A 22,459-nucleotide genomic window follows, 5' to 3' on the forward strand; every position below is an offset into this window, starting at 1 on the left:
GATGACGAGCTGAGCTCGTCATCTAACGCGGCTTTTGAAAAAAAGCAGCGTAGGGGAAAAATCACCGCAGCAGCGATGCGGTTAATAGGACATCTGATTCTACGTGGAGAGGCTCTGGAATCTTGTGCTGTTTACGGACGCTATGCTGCTTTGACGTGCCGGAAGCCACCGGCACAACGTGAACTACGTGCTGCCATTTTCCGAGTCTGATGCAGCTATCTGATAGCACGCATACCACCTTGTTCCCTCAATAAAGTTTTGGGAACGCTACACTAGTATATTAGTCGTGGCCAGCGGTGTGTCCATTGGGGCGTAGGGGTGTAGCCCCACTAAGCCCTGGACGCCCCGTGGCACTGCAGCTAAGCTATATAAACGTACCGGCACACATTCTTCAAATTAGCGCAGCGCGGGAGGGACAGGCGATCAGACAATCATGTCGATGCCTGTAATTGGTGCGGTCCGGAGTGCGCAGGGGGTGGGGGTGGAGGGGGGGGACGGGTCTGCTGCAGCTGCGCATGAGGATTCCGGGCTGAGACTTGCCCGCGCATGCGCCTTTGCGCGAAAAACACTTTTGCCATAGAGGAGGGGCCGGGGGTGCGGCTTCAGCCGGGCCGGGTGTTCAAGGCTGCCCAGGGCGAGTTCACAGTGTGCCCCCCCTAGCCAATCCTGGTGCTGCATGCAGGGCCAGGATTGGCTGGTCCACCGCGCATCCAATAATGGATGTTGCGCGGTGGACCAGCCAATCCTGGCGCTGCATGCAGCACCAGGATTGGCTAGGGGGGCGCGGCGTGGGTGGGGGCAGAGTGGCGCGACGCCGGGCAGGAGGAGAAGCAGACGGCGGTGAGAACCCCTCATGTGCCATCGCCGGGAGGCGTGATGCTGCGGGTGAGCGGGTGATAAGGTTGGGCAGACGGATTGGTGTCAGTACAACGCGGTTTTTTACATCGCATTCCGTTACATCGGAATTTTTACAACGCAGGATCCATTACATCGGATGCCATTACAACGCATGGCATTACATAGCAGATGCTATTACAACGCATGGCATTACATCGTAAGTATAGGTAAGTATACCTTTTTAAAAAAAATGTAATTAAGTTAATTTAATTTAATTTAATTAAAATACATTTTAAAATAGTAATTAATTTAATGTAATAAATTAAAATCAATTTATTTAATTTAATTTGAAAAAATAATATTAATTTTATTTAAAAAATATAATGAAATTAATTTGATTTAAATATTTTTTAAATAGTAATTACATTAAATTAATTAAAATAATTTATTTAATTTAATTAATTTAATTAAAAAATGTAATTAATATAATATAATATATTTAATTTAATAAATATATTTTAATTAATTTATAAATGGTAAATATAATTTAATCAGCCCTAAACACAAACCTACCCCTGAACCCTAAAATACCCCTGCACCCCAAAACCCAAACCCTACCCTAAAACCTAAAAACACCCCTGTACCCCAAAACCCAAACCCTGCCCTAAAACCTAAAAACACCCCTGTACCCCAAAACCCAAACCCTGCCCTGAAACCTAAAAACACCCCTGTACCCCAAAACCCAAACCCTGCCCTAAAACCTAAAAACACCCCTGTACCCCAAAACCCAAACCCTGCCCTAAAACCTAAAAACACCCCTGTACCCCAAAACCCAAACCCTGCCCTAAAACCTAAAAACACCCCTGTACCCCAAAACCCAAACCCTGCCCTGAAACCTAAAAACACCCCTGTACCCCAAAACCCAAACCCTGCCCTAAAACCAAAAAACACCCCTGTACCCCAAACCCTGCCCTGAAACCTAAAAACACCCCTGTACCCCAAACCCTGCCCTGAAACCTAAAAACACCCCTGTACCCCAAAATCCAAACCCTGTCCTAAAACCTAAAAACACCCCTGTACCCCAAAACCCAAACCCTGCCCTAAAACCTAAAAACACCCCTGTACCCCAAAACCCAAACACTGCCCTAAAACCTAAAAATAACCAAACACCCCAAAACATATACCTCAGTACCCCAAAACATATACTCCTATACTCATACTTATTATAAAAATTTATTAAATTAATATATTTAATTTATAATATTAAAAAACATAAATAAATATATTTATTTATAATTAAAAATAATTAAATTAATTATATAATATTAAATAAAAATAAAAAATGATATACTTACGATGTAATGGTATGCGTTGTAATAGCATCAGCTATGTAATATCCTGCGTTGTAATAGCATCCGATGTAATGGAACCAGCGTTGTAATAGCTGCGTTGTAACAGTATTACGATGTAAAAAATGCGATGTAACAGTAACATACCAAGGCAGACTCATCTGTCTATAATTAAGTAGAACTTACTCTCTTGTCTAGGCTTCTGAGAACTCCAGAACAACAGCCTTCTGGAAAGTCTCCTACTTTTTCCCATTTGACCAGTCAGTCTGTAGACTTGCATGACGGAGGCTTGGTGGAACTTTGCTGGGTGTCTTTAATATCAATTCTTCTGCAGTTTCTGCCTAGTACGGGCACGAGCTGAATGCCAAGACACAATTGTACTTGTTGGCAGAGGCTCATTTGCTGCAACTGAAGCCCTAAAATATCCCTAATCACCTAAATGCAAGTGAAGTTCCTTGTTCCTTGATGAAGTTTCCTACTAGTAGAGACATCCTTAACTGTTTTCCTTGAAGTAGGGATTAGCGACGCAGCTCGTGACGGGCCGTAGGACTATGATAACAAGTTGGCAACAGACACGGTGGAGAAAAAAAAGGGAGCTCGAGTAGCCGTCCACTTATCTAGTTTTTATTTTCCAATTCCAGAATCGGTCCCGCTGGGAATCAGAAAGCAGATGCTGCGCTTGGTCTATGGCAAGCAGGCAAGCGCATGTTGCCATAGAGACCGGATGCCCGTTTTTAAGGTGGCTACAACAAGTCTTTCGATTGTGAAACTGCAAGCCTGAGAGAATTGCAGAGTTCGAATGTGGCAGCCTGAAATTCCTCGAGGTCTCGATCCACTGCCCAGCCTGACAAACTGCCTTGTCCTTTGTGGTGTGTATTTTGTGCAGTGTTTGCCTTTATTCCCTGAGTAACGGAGATGCCTTATACTCAGTGTCTGTGCAGCGATGGGGTACTATGATGCGTGTCGTCTACCGTTTGGAATGTGAATATTTCTGTAGAATTTGCTTTTCATATTACTGCCAGTTGCAGGAGGAGTCCTGCGTTATGAGCATGTTCTTGCTGCACCTGCTGCAGCCTCGGTGTGCGTGAGAATATAACATGAATATAATCTTACTTCAGCCTCCTTTGAGCACATAATAGACAAGATGATGACAAGAAATTACATAAACATTTGAAAAAACAGGTATGAGAAGTGAAAGACAACTTTAATGGAATGTAACCTTGCCTGAACCACAACACTGCAGCAGCAAAATACAAACTACACTTGTTTTTCTCCTGACTTCCAGTAGCTGAGCTGTTTTTTTTGCTGTTTGCGGACTTCTGTCAGTACTATTCTAGTTTCGGTTTTGATTTGGCCTAGTTTTAAACTTTTCTTTATTATCTCTGTTTGGGCCCCCCTTCCAGTGTTTTTACCCAGGGAAAGTGAGTGTGAAGAAGTGGCCATGGTCCTTGTGAGTGCCAAAATAGGATTATTACACGTGGAGCTGGTCAATAACGCTAGTATTGGGCTACACCCCACTTATGGGCTCAGATCTTTATCAAGGGCTCATAAATTGGGTAAGGGACAATAAATATCGGTATTGACCAACTCAGAAGTCATTAATGCTATTGCTACAGCAATGTGATAACAGTGCCTGACACACTGCTTTCCCTACCCCATGTCCAGGCCTTCAACCTCTGCTCTTTGACAGATCTTAAAATGAACCGTGGAAGGAGAGATCCCAAATCAGCCCAATGATAGCAGTTCTTAACTGATTTCAGAAAAATCTGACTGGCTGGCTTGCTCTCAACATTGATTCCCCTGCTAGCATAGGTTTTTCTAATCTTGTGCGCTTTATGCTTTTAACTGGGCTTCTCTTTACCGCTCAGGATCACAGCACTGTGGCTTCAGGTTTTACCCCTGGCTGCAGCACACTGTGTATGTTTTGTTTTATGAATGCCTGTGATATGTTTTTTCTGCAGCCTTTGCTTTCGCTCTTTAAAACTTGCTCGGCAGGTTGTGTTTGCTCGGATGTCATCACTGCTGGCTATATTTGAAGCTACGAAAGTCAAGGTCTACCACTGAGCGGACATTCCGACCCTCTAGCGCCTGGTCTTCACGAGGAAGAGGGGAGGGGAGTGGGCATGGGGATGCCGTTGAGGTTGGCTGTGCTGTGCCTAGGAGCTGGAATCTGTTACCCAAAATGCGAGCTGGGCCTAACAAGGATGGAACAGTGAACAGGAGGAAGAGGGGAGGGGAGTGGGCATGGGGATGCCGTTGAGGTTGGCTGTGGCTGTGGCTGTGCATGTAGTGTGAGTACATGACAAACGCCTGTAGGTAAACTATGTTTCCCAACTGCTGTGCAACTTCTTCTACTCTTAGAGCTGAGATTTCCATGAAAGTCTTATAGTCTGAATTCAGCACCTGAGCATAATAGACGGAATGTATGAAGCTCTGTGGTTATACTGAATAAGCAGATACCTATGTTATGCCATCTATTAATTTAATAACTGCACTTTCACAATTGCTTTATTAATCTTCCTGCTTTCTCAAATTTGCTTGAAAATGCGCGATTTTCTTCTCATTTTTCCACATTTTCTCGGGGGGGGGGGGGCAGCCCCCCCCCCCTTTGGGGTTCGGGCTCGCTCGCTACGGTTCTGTATGCAAATCACTTTGCGCCTCACCACTTTCAAATGTCACCCACCGCCCCTGTTCCACCGTGCAGTTTACGCCTGCACCGTGGAGCACGGCTCGATTTGCACCGCATTTCTGGGAGACAGCAGGGAGGTAATAACACTCTCAGTGAGCAGAGTCAGCAGAACGTGGAGTGAGAGTCTTAAACTTTCAAATGGTAATAATTTTGTTCATACAAACCCTTCATGACGACAACGGTGACTACTTCTTTTCTTTTAGTTTGTTGTGTTAACAACTATTGAACACTTTGACAATTTATTGTATTGATGCACCACTTAAAGTGAATGAACAAACAGTGTTACTGATCAACATTAAGAGTCATAGCATTATAGTGTGCATGTCATTTTAGTGTGCATCCTCAACTATTTTAATAGCTTGTTTTTCTCCTGGTTGTCTTTGGTATGTCCTCTTGCGGGGAGGTTGTGGGGTAGAGTAACTAACTGTCCCAGTTAGGGATCATAGGGAGGTGTGTTCCCTATTTCGTGGAGGGTGTAGGAACTGTGTGCTCCAGTCCTATCTAGTTTGAGAGCAAAGTGCCCCAGTTCAATTTTCAGACGTTTTGGGAGCTAGGTGCCCCAGTAATGCATCATAGGGATGTCTGTTTGCCTTTTAAATGGCCATTGTGGGAGTTAAGTGCTCCACTACTGGATCGTGGGGTGATGTTGCCTTATAATGTGGAGGTTGTGGGAGCAGTGCGCCCCAATTCAATTTTAAGAGGTTTTGGACCTGAATGTTCCAGTGTCGATCATAGGAACATGTGTATCCTATTATATGGAGTTTGTGGGAGTTTAGCACTCCATTTCTGGATGTTTACCAGATTTTCTATTTTGAGTGATATGCCAGCCTGACCTTAGTGACGTGACTGTCACATTTGCAAGTTTTGTGTATTGTGTCTATAATTGTTGCATCTTTCCCTGTCACGCCGTGAGTTGGTACCCTTTTGCCTCTTTCTGACCGGCCAGTCGGTTCTTTTGGTTTCTTGGGTGTTGTATGCTGTGTGTTGGCGTGGTGGTGTGTTGGTTATTTTTATTTGGGTGTAATGTCTGTGGGAGGTTTGTCTTTTTGTTTGAGAAAGGGAGAAGGTGGTGGTGAATGTAATTTGCTGGTTTGCGTGAGTGAATGTTAATTGCTGATCTTACCTGATTTCATGTTGATTGTTGAAGTTGCGTGATTTGACTTGTTCTCTGCAATTTTACTTCTATTTATTGTTTTCTATTAAAGAAGTTAGATGTGTTGTACTTATTCCTGCTGCTCAGCCTAGAATGTTTGGTGTGAGAGCTTCTTAGAATGTTGAGTGTGTAAGACTGTCAGTTGGAAGGAGGGATGAGTGGCAGGAGGCTGTTCCAGGTAGGGTTTTCTATCTTCTTCTTAACTTACCATCTTACTTGAATAAAGTACTTAAAAGGAACTACAAGGAATATGCTACGTTTATTTACAACAATTATACTGATAAATTTGCTTTGTTTTCAGCTAAAACAAAATGAGCCGCAGTAAGCTGCTCTAAAACAGGCCATCACTAACATCTTTTGTCTTTTATATCCTGGCTGGAAGAAAGTGTCAAATAGGAAGGGACTCCAAATATTCTTCAAAACCCCCACCCCCATAATTGAAGAAAATTCTGAGGCCCTGATGATTTGTGTTTTCCCTGGGGGGAGCGACACTAAATAGTATGTAGTCCACTGGCCTAGAGCCTCTACTGAATTGCAGTTTAGAAGACCGGTTAAGACTTGGTTTCTTTGTCATTAAGAGTTATTCCTATACTGCTTGCTGCTAGCCCTGGGATAACTGTTTTTGGCAACTGTAGGCTATACAAGTAATATTGTATTGTGTGGGAAGGAGTGATGGCTCAGTCTACCTTGAACAAATTGCACCTTTGCTCCATCGTGGTATCCACTGGGCCTGTATGAAATTCTTGTTCAAGTGCCATTTTGCCTAAAGTTCCACATTTTGCATTGTGTGAAATATACACAAATTTTCACCATTTTGCTTAATATAATATTTTGATGGTTTCTGCAGATTGGGCAATAACAAGCAAGATCAGACTTGTCGAGGTTGCCAGTTTTTTTTTCTTTTTCACTCCTCTCATGCCATATGTTTGTTTATTGCTTCTGCTGGAAGGCTGTTAAACCCATTCTCAAACCATTTTTTAGAAAAATATTACTAGGTAATTATTTCTGATTCGCTTATCATTTCATGTTGTGACGTATACACTCTAGAATGCGTTGTCACTAAAATAACACTCTATTCCTTGTTTAAAATGTCTTTGGTGATTGCCTACCATTTCTTTAATACATAGGAGTGTCTCCTCCTAAAACATATGGTACAGTTAGTTAACATTTGGGTGTCTGATCTCTGGACTACCACCAAATAAACAGGATGGACCCTTCTTTAGATTTGGCTTTCAGAATTGAACGAAATGCTCCAGATAAAACCGGAGTAGTGTGTGTATAGTTGTTCTGCTTCTTATGATCTCCCATAAATCTCAGCATCTTCTGCACTCCAAGGCCTTCTCAAATTACCTGGCCACATTGATACCATCCCGAAATGAGATACTGGCTGTGTTTAACTGGCGTTAGTAGAACACACTAGCAACTTTCTAAAATCAACATGTTTTCCGCTTCTATCCGTGGTATGTATCATCTAAAGAGTTGTAAATACTTACATCACAACTACCAGCTCCTCATGAATATTAACCTTAAATTCTCCAAGGAGTACTGGGCCAGAGCTTTCAATTTAACAAGTTGTTTGCCACTTTCTCTACCTAAATTGTCCTTGTGACACATCAATGCTGCCTTCGATCCTGAAGGCCAGTTACTGCATGATGGAATACTGATTTCTTTTCTAAGTGATTCTTTTCATTTTCCGCTACTGATATAGGTCAAACAAACCTGTATTTGCTGCTTTCCATCCTGCTTGTCCTTGGTTGAAAAAGACCTCTTCATCAATCGATCTCCATCCTTGTTCTTCAGAGAAAATTGAGTGTAACTGTTTGTGGTAGCATACCTACATTTCTTCATTATCTTGATTTTTTCAATGTGGGCCAGTTTTTATTCATCTTCTGGTCTGCAAGCTGCAATTGTCGGGTATCATTCTTCCTCTTTTACCTACTCTCAGGCTTTTATGTTCCTCTTTTCGGGAATTTAACCCTCAACAGTACTGTCATTAGGTTTCGCCTGGCGATCCGCTGCGCAGCAGCGTTCGCGCAGGCAAAAACTTTTGTTTACCAATATGGGGCTTTGTCCCGCCTCTCTGTTCCATTGGCTAGCTCCATAAATGGAGGCTAGCCATTGGAAGAGAGAGGCGTCCGTCATTGCGAGGCGATTCGTGGGCGTTCCGGCGATTTATTTTCCCTCTTCGCCCCTTTGTTGCCGTCATTGCGGCGGTTGCTTTTTTTTTTCCTGCAAGGCGTGTTTTTGTCATTCCGCCAAAGCTGGCGCCAGGGCCCGTCGACTTCTCGTTGCTCTGGCAAATACGCCATCACCGTACATTAGGGGCGGCACATGAGTATCAAGCCGAATTTACAGCATTATGGTGATCTATTTCGTGCACGGATAGAATACACACTTCATTTTAGTGAGTTGGATATAACGTGCAGTGGCCCGTTACCTCGTATACCTAATTGCCGGCGGAGCGGCTACACATTTCTGACATCCTTTTGCATTCTTTTGTCTCTAACAGGACCGTAATGGTCCTTGTGGCTGCAGTTTGGATCTAGACGCAGTCCAAGGTTAGTGTCATATGTGAGTGGGAGACATTTTGTTTGCTACGTCATTATTCGGATCTTTCCAGCTTTGGAGTTATCTCGGGTGGCAGTGACATACTAAACGAGTGTTGCACCTCCAACTCTGAGCTGCCTTCACTATGACTGTGTTATATTCGGGCTTATTTCTGTATCTGCCTGTTTACATCACAATATAGAACACTCTTAGGAGTCATGACACTGCCATGGCATATGCGGTGCAGAAGTAATAATTATGGGACCCTTCTTTCCCCTACAGCATCTGTTCCCATAAAGGAGGTAACACATGTAACCTCGAGGCTCCACTGCGCACGCATTGACTTTGGGAATCGCGAAAGTGCTGGGTAAGATACTGGGGGCTTGTTGTGTTTTTTCCTGTGTGATATTTTTGTTTGGCCTTTACTGTCGTGTAGCATTAAGTATTTTCTTCCAAATAGTAGGTGATATATATTCTTTGGAGGTCGCTTCTCACTTCGTATCCAACAGACCACACTTGTTCCAGGTAACGCACTGCTATATTCCTATCGTTATGAACCATAGATCGGTCCCTTTTTGGCTTCAGATACCTGGCCAATTAAATAGTTACAACCTGGACGTTGTAGCATTTTATTGAGATTGCACAGCTGTCCGGCTGGTTTGCACTGCTCACCAGATATTGGCCTCGATCATAATATTATAATGTGGCCTGTGTATTAACTAATTAAATATTTTACTTAAACACTTCTGCATTTAGACTGCGGTTACATAAACAATGTCAGCCTGTCATTTATTTTATGGGTTCTGATGTTTTCCTTACTTTGCAAATTTGGTTGCAGTGCTTCTTACTCTCCTGTTTGTGGATTGGGTATTCCCTCCATGATCACGCCCATCGTTGCCAGATCTCTGATTTATTCTTATCAAGTAGAGCTGCTTCCCTGCCCCCTCAGTTTTGTGTGTGCCTCTGTTGCCTGCTTGCGACCCGGTTTTGTGTATGCCTCTGTTGCCTGCTTGTGACCCGGTTTTGTGTGTGCCTCTGTTGCATGCTTGTGACCCGGTTTTGTGTGTGCCTCTGTTCCCTTCTTGTGATCCGGTTTTGTGTGTGTGTGTGTGGGTGCAAATGCAATAGGTGTCGCATTTGCGAGAGATTAGGCTATTGGCTTTGTAAATGACAATGCCATTTATTTAGGTTTTCAAAGCCAACACATAAATAAAAATGTTGTCATTTACAATGCCAATAGCTCTAACTTTTCCAAAGGCGAAACCGTTGCATTGTAAATGCTTGTTACATTTTCTTTTTAAACAAAACATTTTTTCAGCATCAAGGTGCACCCCTTAGGGAATCCCTCGCTGTTGCAAAGTTGTTTTTCCCAACATACGTTAAGAAATTGCATTAATATATTAGTACCCCAATGAGAAGGCAGAGGGGTGTAAGGGATTTCTCTGTGGTGCTAGATCAAACCCTTAATTATTATATACTCATTAATGTTGAAAATAGGGATTGCAGTTTACAATGTCCCCAGCGTGAGTTTCTGAAGGAAAGTAGGGCACTATTGAGAAACCATTTGTGTCTTTGCCTTGTTATTCAATAGATCTGCCAGTGGTCTTTTCCTCGTTGACTTCGGGTGGTTACATTTAGGAAACCGTTTCGGGGTGTTTTATTATCTTGCGTTATAATGTTTCTGAAGGACTACAATATCAGACTATTTTAAAGAATGGTTATGGGAAAGAAAATTCAATGTTTGTCTAAAGGAGATAAGTTGGATTTGTTTTAAGTTCTAAGGGTTTCATGGTATGAGGACAGGTCTTCATGCAGATATTTATGACTACATAAATCTCAGAATAAGAGTGAAAAGAAAGAGCACCCATATAATTTCCAGTTCCTCTGCAACTCTCGCTAACATTTGAAGTACCAACACACATTTTAAGTGTGATCATGTAGTAAACCCAATATGTATTCTAGCAGATGGTAGTGGCAAGGCACTCCTACTAATGTCAGGACCTTAAACTCTCTCCAGCCCTTCAAATACCAGCACTCTACACATTCTACCCACAAGCGTTCTACATTTCGCTTGGTACATTCACCTCATTACAAATTTTTCTCCTGACTGACAGCACAACCACATCGGCATACACTAAAAAGAAAAAAAGAGAGCTCAAATTCTCAACTCTGTAACCACCTACTCCATTGTAAAATCCTTATATTAGGAAGGCTTTCAACAATCCCTTAAAACCCATCTACTTCTACACCCATCATCACCATCTTTCTCACGAATCTCTGCTGTACTTCAGGTTGTGCTTCTTTGTGGTGAGGAGTGTCAAATTCAGTAACTTCTGGAAATGCCTTTAGCTCCTTAGCAGAAATTTCATATTTGGTCCTCGAAAACCTGGCCTTTCTACTGCTCCTGAAATTATCCTACCGCCACAGTCCGTATACATTTTCTTTAAAAAACTTAAATAAAATCAGTCAATCGGTGGTATATAGAGCGCGCTACTCACCCGTGAGGGCCTCAAGGTGCTTGGGGGGGTTGGGTGGAGGCAGGGGAGGGGAGATAGAGAGAACAGCTCCAGGTCAGTAGAAGAGCCAGGTCTGGAGGTCCTTCCTGAACGTGTGGAGGGTTGGGAGCGTCTGATGTTGACCAGGAGCTCGTTCCAGGTTCTGGCTGCCATGTAGGCGAAAGCTCTCCCGCCGGCTCTGCTTCTGCAGATGCAGGGAACCTCTGTCAGGGCGAGGTCAACGGAAGTGTCTCTTGGGTACGTGGAAACATACTCTGTTGTTGAGGCATTTGGGCCCGATGTTGAGGGATTTGTAGGTGTGGGTGAGGAGTTTGAAGGTGACCCTCTTATCGACAGGGAACCAGTGGAGGCTTTGTAGGTGTTGGGTCATATGTTTGTTGTGCGGTGTCCCTAGGACTAGCGAGGCTGCGGTGTTCTGGGTTGTTTGGAGCTTGCGTAGAAGAGTCTTGTTGAATCCGGCGTAGAGGGCGTTGCCGTAGTCTAGTCTGCTGGTAATCCCTTTCACTTTCCTCTCTCCCCTGAATCGCTCTCCCCCTTCCTGCTTTGTTCCATTTAATCTCCGTCCCCTGCGCCCTTACGTTACCCCCTTACCCTTCTACACACAATGAACCACAGGATGTAACTTGTAATTAATGTACCATCTGTAACAATGTGTAACTTGTAACCTATATAACTCTCCTCATGTAAAGCGCTCTGATACCTCCGGGTCTAGCCAGTGCTATATAAAACTCAAGTAAATAAATAAATGAGTGCGTGGGTGACGTTTTTTCTGCAGTTGGGGGGATCCCTTTGAAGGTCTTACGGAGGATGTGGAGGCAGTTGAAACTGGTGGAGGCGACGGCGTTGATCTGGTGGTTCATGGAGAGGAAGGAGTTGATGATTATGCCGAGGTTCCGAGCGCGGTCAGTTGGGGTGGGTGTGCTCCCGAGGGCGGGGCGCCACCATGTGCTGTCCCAGGCAGAGGTGCAGGGCCTGAGGATGAGGACCTCTGTCTTCTCGGAGTTGAGCTTTAGGCAGCTGTCCTTCATCCAGGCTGCCAAGTTCTTCATTCTTTCATGGAAGCAGAGTTTGGTGTCTTCGGGATTCTTCATTAGTGAGAGGATGAGCTGGGTGTCGTCGGCGTAGGATACGATGCTAAGCATGTGCTGTCTGACAATGGCGGTGATGGGGGCCATGTAGATGTTGAAGAGCGTCCGGCTTAGTGACGATCCTTGGGGAACTCTGCAGATGATGTCAGTGGGGTCGGAGAGGGGGGGGGGGGGGAGTCTGATCCTGTGGGTTCTGCCGGAGAGGAAGGATTGGATCCAGTCAAGGGCGGTTCCCTGTATTCCTGCGTTGTGGAGTCTGGTGACTAGTGTGCGATGTGAGACTGTGTTGAATGCTGTAGAGAGGTCTAGGAGGATGAGGGCTGCGGTGTGTCCCTGGTCTAGCAGCATGCGGATGTTGTCGGTGGCTGAGAGAAGGGTGGTCTCGGTGCTGTGGTTGCTGTGGAAGCCAGACTGGGAGGCAAAAAAAGAAAAAAGAGAGCTCAAATTCTCAACTCTGTAACCACCTACTCCATTTTAAAATCCTTATATTAGGAAGGCTTTCAACAATCCCTTAAAACCCATCTACTTCTACACCCATCATCACCATCTTTCTCACAAATCTCTGCTGTACTTCAGGTTGTGCTTCTTTGTGGTGAGGAGTGTGTCAAATTCAGTAACTTCTGGAGATGCCATTAGCTCCTAAGCAGAAATTTCATATTTGGTCCTCGAAAACCTGGCCTTTCTACTGCTCCTGAAATTATCCTACCGCCACAGTCAGTATACATTTTCTTTAAAAAACTTAAATAAAATCAGTCAATCAGTGGTATATAGAGCGCGCTACTCACCTGTGAGGGCCTCAAGGTGCTTTGGGGGGGGAGGGGGAGGGGGTGGGGAGTTGGGTGGAGGGAGGGGAGAGAGAGAGAGAACAGCTCCAGGTCAGTAGAAGAGCCAGGTCTTGAGGTCCTTCCTGAACGTGTGGAGGGTTGGGGAGCGTCTGATGTTGACCAGGAGCTCGTTCCAGGTTCTGGCTGCGATGTAGGCGAAAGCTCTCCCGCCGGCACTGCTTCTGCAGATACAGGGAACCTCTGCCAGGGCGAGGTCAACGGAAGTGTCTCTTGGGTACGTGGAAACATACTCTGTCGTTGAGGCATTTGGGCCTGATGTTGAGGGATTTGTAGGTGTGGGTGAGGAGTTTGAAGGTGACCCTCTTATCGACAGGGAACCAGTGGAGGCTTTGTAGGTGTTGGGTCATATGTTCGTTGTGCGGTGTCCCTAGGACTAGTGAGGCTGCGGCGTTCTGGGTTGTTTGGAGCTTGCGTAGAAGAGTCTTGTTGAATCCGGCGTCGAGGGCGTTGCCGTAGTCTAGTCTGCTGGTAATCCCTTTCACTTTCCTCTCTCCCCTGAATCGCTCTCCCCCTGCCTGCTTTGTTCCATTTAATCTCCGTCCCCTGCGCCCTTACGTTACCCCCTTACCCTTCTACACACAATGAACCACAGGATGTAACTTGTAATTAATGTACCTTCTGTAACAATGTGTAACTTGTAACCTATATAACTCTCCTCATGTAAAGCGCTCTGATACATCCGGGTCTAGCCAGTGCTATATAAAACTCAAGTAAATAACAAGCATTTACAATGCAACGGTTTCGCCTTTGGAAAAGTTTGAGCTATTGGCATTGTAAATGACAAAATTTGTATTTATGTGTTAGTTTTGAAAACAGATAAATAAATGGCATTGTCATTTACATTGCCAATAGCTCAAACTTTTCCAAAGGCGAAACCGTTGCATTGTAAATGCTTGTTTTTTGTAATGTTTCCTGGTCTAACTTTGCATGAGCATCCCAAACTCTTTGAAGAAAGGATGTCACAACACAAACAACTGGATTTTGTAAAAGTAGTGAAGGTACATTTAAATCTGGGTCTCTGGAGTGTCTTCAAGACAAGGCGTATGCCTCCATATTTTTAGAACAGGAATTCATAAGAAGTTATGTGGCTGTTGAATGGCAACTGAATACAATGTATTCCCATTTCATTCATTCCTTGGCATGGCCAGATACTGCAATATATATAGATCTATATCATGTCTACTTATAAGAATTCATATATATCTTAAGGACTTTGCCTCAGCTAGTGCTTGACTAAGAAACATGTTAAAAAAATAGACAGTCATACTGCTAGTCTTAGAAATGTAAAGATGCTTTTGTAGCCATCAAGAGATGCGTTGCTAAAGTGAACGTCTCCTTCCATGATCGTGCAATGCACACAAGATTGGTGTGGATCCAAGTCTATGGCCTAAGAATTTTTTTAGCCCAGCATGAGGCGGGGTCTGATTGGCCCGGAGACACCACTGCCAATATTAACAGAAGACAGAGGAGTGCTGAAAGGCCAATGTCTAACCTAATACAAGGAAAGTCCTATGTCTAACCTAAAGAAACAGGGGGTTATAGTGCAGGTGAACTCAGTTTCTGCCTGTTGCCTTAAACTTGAAACTTAAAAACAAAAACCTAAAACTTTACTTTTTCTCATTTAGAAAAGAGCATGTGTTTAAATGGGGGTTGCAAGGAGTAGTGAGACGAATTCTACAGCCTCAAAACTGTCAGATGCTAGCCTATACCTGTGAAATTATGCAGGGAAATCTATGTTTTGGAGAAAAATGCCTCGTACAGAACAGGATATGGCAACGCCAAAATCGGTATGTTATGCCCCATTTGTAACTGGGTCTCATTTACTGCAAACGGTCAATTCTATTGCCACACATAACCCAATTACAATTTGTGTGATAAGCATCACACCTCACGCATTTTCTTCTACTACATGTCAGCAGCTTCAACCTGTTGAAATTTACAAAGGCACATACAAGCCAGTAAATAATATGAAAATCCACACATTAGCCCAATTTTTGGGGCAGTTATAGTAATTGAGGCTTTGTTTTTTTTTCACCCCTTCTTAGACCCCCTGCAGCTCCACTCTGCCCATTGCTGGAAGAATTAGCCCCCCCTCAAAAAGTTTTTTCTTAGCCCCCCTAAACTTGGCTCTAGTTGTGCTTCTGCCCATACATTAACATTCGTCAACCGTCGGAATACAGGGTGTAATAAATAGGGGAACCCTTTTACGGGCAAATACGAATTGTAAAAGTAAACCACACTCTGCATGCTGGGGGGCCTGAACTCATATGTAGTTTTAAAGAAAAACTACAAGTCCCAGAACACAGTGAGCTATTAGCTACAATTCATGACTGGATGAAGTTGTCACATACATGGTATACATTAGAGTGTGGAAAGAGATCCTTTCTGCACGAGTATGTAGGATCTCCATGTGGCTCCACATCACCGGAACACCACTTTATACCACTTCTGAAATTTGCTTTTACATATCATTGTTGTCGATTGTATTGGCTGGTCTAAAGGACTCAAACAAAATTAACTAAGACTACAACTCCTAGAATGCTCTGATATGTGAAATCAAAGTACAAGAACGGAAAGGCGGTGTTTCTGTGACGTGGTGTCATCTGGTCACCCTACATCTATCAGCAGTTAAATGATGTGCATGTTGGAAACAAAAGTGAAGCAGCATGCAAGCTGTTGCCATTTGAAGTTCTCTGTCACATCATGCCAGCGATGTTCTGAAATGAGTGATTTTGGATTAAGAGGCAGTTCGAGCAGCAACACTTCTCTTCCGAATCAATTATACTAATAAGAGCGGAGGACCACCCAGCTGAGGCTGCTTGTGCTAAAACTCGTGCTGAACTTCAGAGAGCTCTCCTGATTGGCTCCAGTCTCCCTCGCGCACCAGGACTGCCAGAGTGTGCCAAAGGGGTGTTAAGACCAACACACGCTGTTTTGTTGATTCTGATGGAGGCGTTCGCTGTTCACAGCCCCGCAGCCGCGGCGTGGCAAAGACTAACATCAATCACACACTGCCTGAATCAGCCCACACAAAATGTGGAAAGTAGTAACAACGACAAACACTCAGAAAAGATGAGCGGAAACATCTGAGGCTCGTGCCGCATTCAAGACTAAGCCCCCCCAACACGTCCCCATTGCTACAAAATCCTATAGCCTGATGGATGCAGGGACGTCATAAATGCAACGCACACACAAACAAATCAAATATAAATAATGCAATACAACCCACATACGCACCGCTGCAACTGGCGTGTTTTGAGGGAGATCGGTGTTATCATGGCAAAGCGAAAAACATGACAGATAACATTTTCAGCCATCTGGGTGCGATCTGTACTCGGTGAAAGCAGCCACAGCTAGCTGTTGCTGGGGTAGCGCAACCCACATAACAGCACAGAAGATGAGGATTGAGAAACAGGCTTTGGAGAAAAAACATGTTTTTTTCCTTTACCTTGCAGATTCTGGACTCGGATGTCGCTTATCTGTCCAATCAGCTCCTCCCGCTGGAACCAGTCCCATTCGTGCCCGGCCATGGGGGCTATCCAGGGTGAAATGATAAATGCTGCAAACACACACCAAACGGTTCAAAGAGAGCGTGGCGCCGGAGGGGTCCTGTTCCTGTGCCTGGGGGAGGAGGGCGGAGGGCGGCAGCTTCCCAGCTCAGGGAGCAGAGCGGGAGGGGGACGGCCAGCGCGCGCAGGAGCAGCCCTCGGCCATCTCCCGGGACCGGAGCGGAGGGAGCAAGGAGTGCAACAGTGGAGCAGTGATGGGAGGGCGAGAGTACGGGACCAGGAGCAGGGAGAGGGCACGAGCGTGGAAGGAGGTGGAGTGACTTGTCGGCAAAAGCAGCAGAAAGTACCTGCTCCGGAGAAGGGGCTGGCAGCTCCCTAGCAGGGCAGCGTGGGTTTGCTTATAGAGAGCTAAAAAGCTGCAGGAGCCTCAAAGAGAGGAGGGAGGAAATAAAAACTGCAAGGAGAGGGTACGCTCAAGACAAGGGTTGTGAGAACGTAATGTTTTGCTTCTGTGGGAGGGGAAAGCCAGGGCAGGGCAGAGGGGCCGATCAAGGCGCACATGGCATTAGGCAGGGGCAGAGAGAGGCAAGCTCTCAAGCATTGCGGGCACCGAGGGCTATTTTGATTCTATAAAGGAGGTGGCTGATGTGCTGCCAATGTGGGACTAGGCAGGGAGAGTGAATCTGCGTGTTCCCACACCCTGGCACCCGACGGGGCAAGCTCAGGAAAGTGACAGCTACAGGGGAGAACAAGCACCACGAGCACACGGAAAGCGGGAGGGGGCGGGAACGGGCACAGGACAGCGGGAGGGAGGGGGGGGGCGGGAACGGCGCACGGACAGCGGGGGGGGCAGACAAAATACGTAAACTTACAAAGTAAAAACACATTTATAAACAAAATGCTCCTTACCTGATCGCTTCGTGGGAACTCGAATCTTGCAGCCAACTCCAACAGCAAACACTTGGAAAAAGAAGAAAACAGGCCGACTCGAAGAAAAAAAAAAAACGCACCCACTGCCGTGATGACGAACAGAAGTGGGTGGAGAGAGAAAAAATCGTGGGAACGCCCCCAAATCTGGTCCGGCCTTGACGGACAGATCTGGCTCCCAATGGCTAGCCTCCATTTATGGAGCTAGCCAATGGGAGCCGGGGGACCTTCCTGAAGCACTTATAGTAAACAATAGATTTCTCTGGGGGCGGAGCTAAGCTCCGTGCTCCAGCAAAACCTAAAAAATGAGTGCGTGGGTAACGTTTTTTCTGCAGTTGGGAGGATCCCTTTGAAGGTCTTAAGGAGGATGTGGAGGCAGTTGAAACTGGTGGAGGCGACGGCGTTGATCTGGTGGTTAATTGAGAGGAAGGAGTTGATGATTATGCCGAGGTTCCGAGCGCAGTCAGTTGGGGTGGGTGGGCTCCCGAGGGCGGGGCGCCACCATGTGCTGTACCAGGCAGAGGTGCAGGGCCTGAGGATGAGGACCTCGGTCTTCTCGGAGTTGAGCTTTAGGCAGCTGTCCTTCATCCAGGCTGCCAAGTTCTTCATTCTTTCATGGAAGCAGAGTTTGGTGTCTTCGGGATTCTTCATTAGTGAGAGGATGAGCTGGGTGTCGTCGGCGTAGGATACGATGCTAAGCATGTGCTGTCTGACAATGGCGGTGATGGGGGCCATGTAGATGTTGAAGAGCGTCAGGCTTAGTGACGATCCTTGGGGAACTCTGCAGATGATGTCAGTGGGGTCGGAGAGGAAGGGGGGGGGGGGGAGTCTGATCCACTGGGTTCTGCCGGAGAGGAAGGATTGGATCCAGTTAAGGGCGGTTCCCTGTATTCCTGCGTTGTGGAGTCTGGTGACTAGTGTGCGATGTGAGACTGTGTTGAATGCTGCAGAGAGGTCTAGGAGGATGAGGGCTGCGGTGTGTCCCTGGTCTAGCAGCATGCGGATGTTGTCGGTGGCTGAGAGAAGGGTTATCTCGGTGCTGTGGTTGCTGTGGAAGCCAGACTGGGAGGCGTCTAGGATGCGTTTTTCTTCGATTAAGGCGATTAGCTGGGTGTTCACGAGTCTTTCGGTGACTTTGGCTGCGAAGGGGAGGAGAGAGATCGGCCGGTAGTTCTTCAGGTCGGTTAGGTTGGCCGTTGGTTTCTTAAGGAGGGGTTTCACCTCTGCACGCTTCCAGTCGTCTGGTCAGATGCCGGATATATGAGGGAGGAGTTGATTGTTCGGCCTAGTTCAGGTGCGGCGGCCCTGTGGAAGATGTGCGGGTGGCAGGGGTCTGTTGGGGCTCCTGAGTGCGTCTTCTTCATGGTTAAGGAGATAAGGTTGATGGAAGCAGGGGCCCAGGAGGTGATGGTCGGCATCTCGGCGGTGGTGGGTGGCGTGATGCTGTTTTCTGCTGGCTCGCTGAAGTTGTCGTAGAGGGCCATGATCTTCAGGTGGAAGTAGGAGCTGAGTTCGTCGCAGAGTTCCTGGGAGGGTGTGATGTCAGAGGATTCGCAGGTGGGTTTGGCGAACTGCTGAATGATGTTGAACAGTTCTTTGACGTTGGATGCATTGGTCTTGACTTGATCTCTGATGAAGGTTCTTTTGGTGTCCCTTTTACGCTGGTGGTAATCCTTGAGGGCGCTCTTGTGGTTGTTCCATTCCTCCGTGGTCTTCTGGTTCCTCCAGCTTTTCTCCAGGCGTCTGCAGGAGCGTCTGGCTTCTTTGAGTTCGGTGGCCCTCAGCGGAGGTTGATTGGCGCTTCGGCGGAGAGGTGCCAGCTTGTTGGCGCAGCAGGAGACCCAGCGGTGGAATTCCCTGGCTGCAGAGTTGGTGTCGGTCGAGGCCTTGGGGGGAGGGGGGAGTGGGGGGGGAGGTCTTGGAGGAGGGCGGAGTTCAGGTGTTCCTCTGTGACCTTACTCCAGTTTCGTTGCGGCGGGCCTGGGGCGGTCTTGGGTGCGGTGGTGTGGTGTTGAACGTGAAATGGACGCAGTGGTGGTCCGTCCAGATGGGCTGGGTGGTGTGGCTGAAGCGGATGTTAGATCCTACCGCGAAGATGGGGTCGAGGGTGTGGCCCTCTCTGTGTTGAATATAGATCACTTATTGGGTTCTATTTCAATGGCACCCTTATTCTTACCTATATACAAAGTAAAAGTTCCTGAATCAGATCTACACACCTCATGGAAATGTAATGGCAAATCACACCAAATTTTATAATTAGTATTGAGTTTTTATTTTAATTACATATTATATTTGTATAAATTAGAATTTGCCTTGAGTATTTGGCAAAAATGAATAATAAATGTTTTAAATCAGTTTTATTAATTTAGCCAGTAACATATGCTCACCTCCTTCCAAAAACTGGTGGCGCTCAACAATAGGAGGGGAAAAACCAGGGGGTGGGGCGGGGGGTCTGGTATAGGTCACAGTAAGAAAAGGGAGTGGAGATCTGGGATAACTTGGAGGTAGTCCATATGGAGAATAATGCTAAATATCTGTATAACATTAGTTCCAATTTAATAATCCGAATGTAGGAATAGATGTGAAGGCATGTGCACTTGTCCTTGGGGGAGGGGGTGGGGCTGACCCTGGTCACTCTCCATCTGCCTGATAAAAGTTTATGTAATTTACATTGTGCTGCTAATGTTGATTGATGTTTTCAAGTTCCATATCTGAAATAACTGTGTATTTGATTTTTTTGCAGGCTGCTGACACTTTAGCTGTGAGGCAAAAACGGCGTATTTATGACATCACAAATGTGCTAGAAGGCATTGGACTGATTGAGAAGAAATCCAAGAACAGTATACAGTGGAAGTAAGAGACTTGTATAGTAGCATCTCCCACAACAGAATGATTTCCCAAACTCCTGCATACTGATTTGGATTGTCCACTTCATATACAGTCATATTTTTCTAAAATCCTATCTGGCAACATACTGTAAAGAAGAAAACTTCCAACTGATTGATCTTCTTACTCAATTTCTCAATTCATTTTGTTTACGATTCTACAGTTTGCACTCCTATACTGGAGTACATAACTGACATAATTTATTTTAAGATACAATTGTTAGGTAGGACACATTACAATTATTTTGTATTTTAGTGCTTTGGTACGAAGGACTTCTCGGTGGGATGCTATGCTACAGGTCAGCAGGTATTTCAACCCTTAAACTAGAGTCTGAAGTAGATGTTTAGTCTTGTTGTTAGGGCTGTCTTCAAACCATGTGCAGACCAGGCTAGCTAATGCACTTAGCGTGTGTTAGCCCACTGATTGCGCTGGTGTTTGATTGGTGGGTGTAAGATACTGCTAATTCATGTGTGCATTGGCTCACAAGGAGTGCAGAACTAGATTCAGGTCCCACTGTGGCATCACCAGGGCCAGTTCTAGGGTGATGCTATTAGTGCGACGGCACTGGGCGTTGACTTGGGGTTGGGGCGTATTTTTTTGAAAATGTATATTATCATTTTAAAAGCACATGCTGCCACGTTCCCATTCCTCCAGCAATTTTCAGACATCAATTAAAATGCCGAGATAACTCCGGTGATTAATCGTCTTCCTGGAAAGATACTAGAGGTTTGTCTAGTGGAAGCTCTGACTCATCCTAAGGTAGTGCAAAGGGTTAAAATGCCTGCTGCTAAGAAATTGTTAATTTGTGCCTTAAGGAAGCCACTGTCCCTCCTGAGTGGAAACATGCTAAACTCCTCCCTTTGTTGAAAAAGCCCTCACTGAACCCTGCTACCCCGGACAGCTACCGCCCTATTTCCCTCCTTCCGGCGGTAGCTAAGGTGTGTGAAAAAGCTGTGCATAAACAGTTCTCAGAGTTTGTTAAAGGCTCGGGCGCCCTTCACCCTGCCCAGTCGGGCTTTAGACCCTCCCATAGCACAGAGACAGCCCTAGTGGAGGTGCCTGAGGCTATTAGAGAGTGTCTGGATGCTGGCGGCAGAGCAGCTCTGGTTCTTCTTGGCCTCTCTGCCGCATTTGACACTGTTACACACCGCTAACTTTTGGCACGGATGTCTCATATTAGCATCTCTGGACAGGCGTGGGAATGGAGTAAATCTTTTTTTGACCAATAGAATGCAGCAAGTTTGGCTGCCGCCTTCGCCTCATCCTTGCAAAGCTTGGCTACAGGGGTTCCTCAGGGCTCAACATTGCGCCCTCTCCTGTTCAATGTTTATATGACACCCCTTGTCTATTTGGCAGAGGAGCTGGGGGGCAAGATCATAGCTTATGCTGATGACACCCAGCTCCTCTTTACGTGAAAAAAAACAGATCTCGCCCCAGTGATGGCCAAAAAGTGTTTGGCGGGAGTGTTTCAGTGGCTAGCCTAGGCCCAATTAAAATGTAATGAGGAAAAATCAGAGGTGCTTCTGTACGGATTGCCTACGCCCCCCTACCCCCCCCCCCCCCCCCCCCCCCCCATTTTAAAGAAGATATTTGCCTGGTAGGCTACACCTTGCCTAATCTATGGGGAGCCCAGCAAAAAATGTGGGGGTATGGTTTGGCGAAGAATTGAGATTTTTGCCTCAGATCAACAGGTTGGCCGGTGTGTGCTTTGACACCCTGAAGCGCCTGAAAAAGTTTCTTCCACTTTTGCCTAGAATGGCGAAAGAAATGGTGACCCGGGCTCTCATTCTCTCTCGCCTGGACTATGCTAATGCCTTATATATTGGCCTACCGACATATCCGTTAATGAAAGCTACAGATGGTTCAGAATGCTGCGGCCAGAGCATTACTGGGCATGCCGGGAAGGTCCAGTGTGTGGCAGCTTCTTCGGTATCTGCACTGGCTTCCGGTCGTCCAACATATACTGTTTATGGCTCTCACGTTGGTCCATGGATCACTTTACAAGTCTGGCCCTCAGTATCTTAGAAGTCGTTTCACGTTCTACATGCCGCCCCGACAGCTACGCTCTTCTGGCCAATGCCTGGCCACGGTCCCCAGGTATCAATTTGGCTAG

General features: G+C 45.9%; 1 protein-coding gene across 1 annotated transcript in view; it reads left to right on the top strand.

Moving 5' to 3' along the window:
* E2F4 (E2F transcription factor 4) overlaps nucleotides 1-22,459 on the top strand; it is a 362,041-nt gene that overhangs the window by 98,404 nt on the left and 241,178 nt on the right. The window contains exon 2 of the mRNA XM_086947763.1: nucleotides 20,204-20,313. Coding sequence (XP_086803889.1) covers nucleotides 20,204-20,313 — 110 coding nt within the window. The remainder of the gene's footprint in view (nucleotides 1-20,203; nucleotides 20,314-22,459) is intronic.

The sequence above is a fragment of the Lissotriton vulgaris genome, chromosome 12, assembly GCF_964263255.1.
Source record: "Lissotriton vulgaris chromosome 12, aLisVul1.2, whole genome shotgun sequence".
Taxonomy (NCBI): Eukaryota; Metazoa; Chordata; class Amphibia; order Caudata; family Salamandridae; genus Lissotriton; species Lissotriton vulgaris.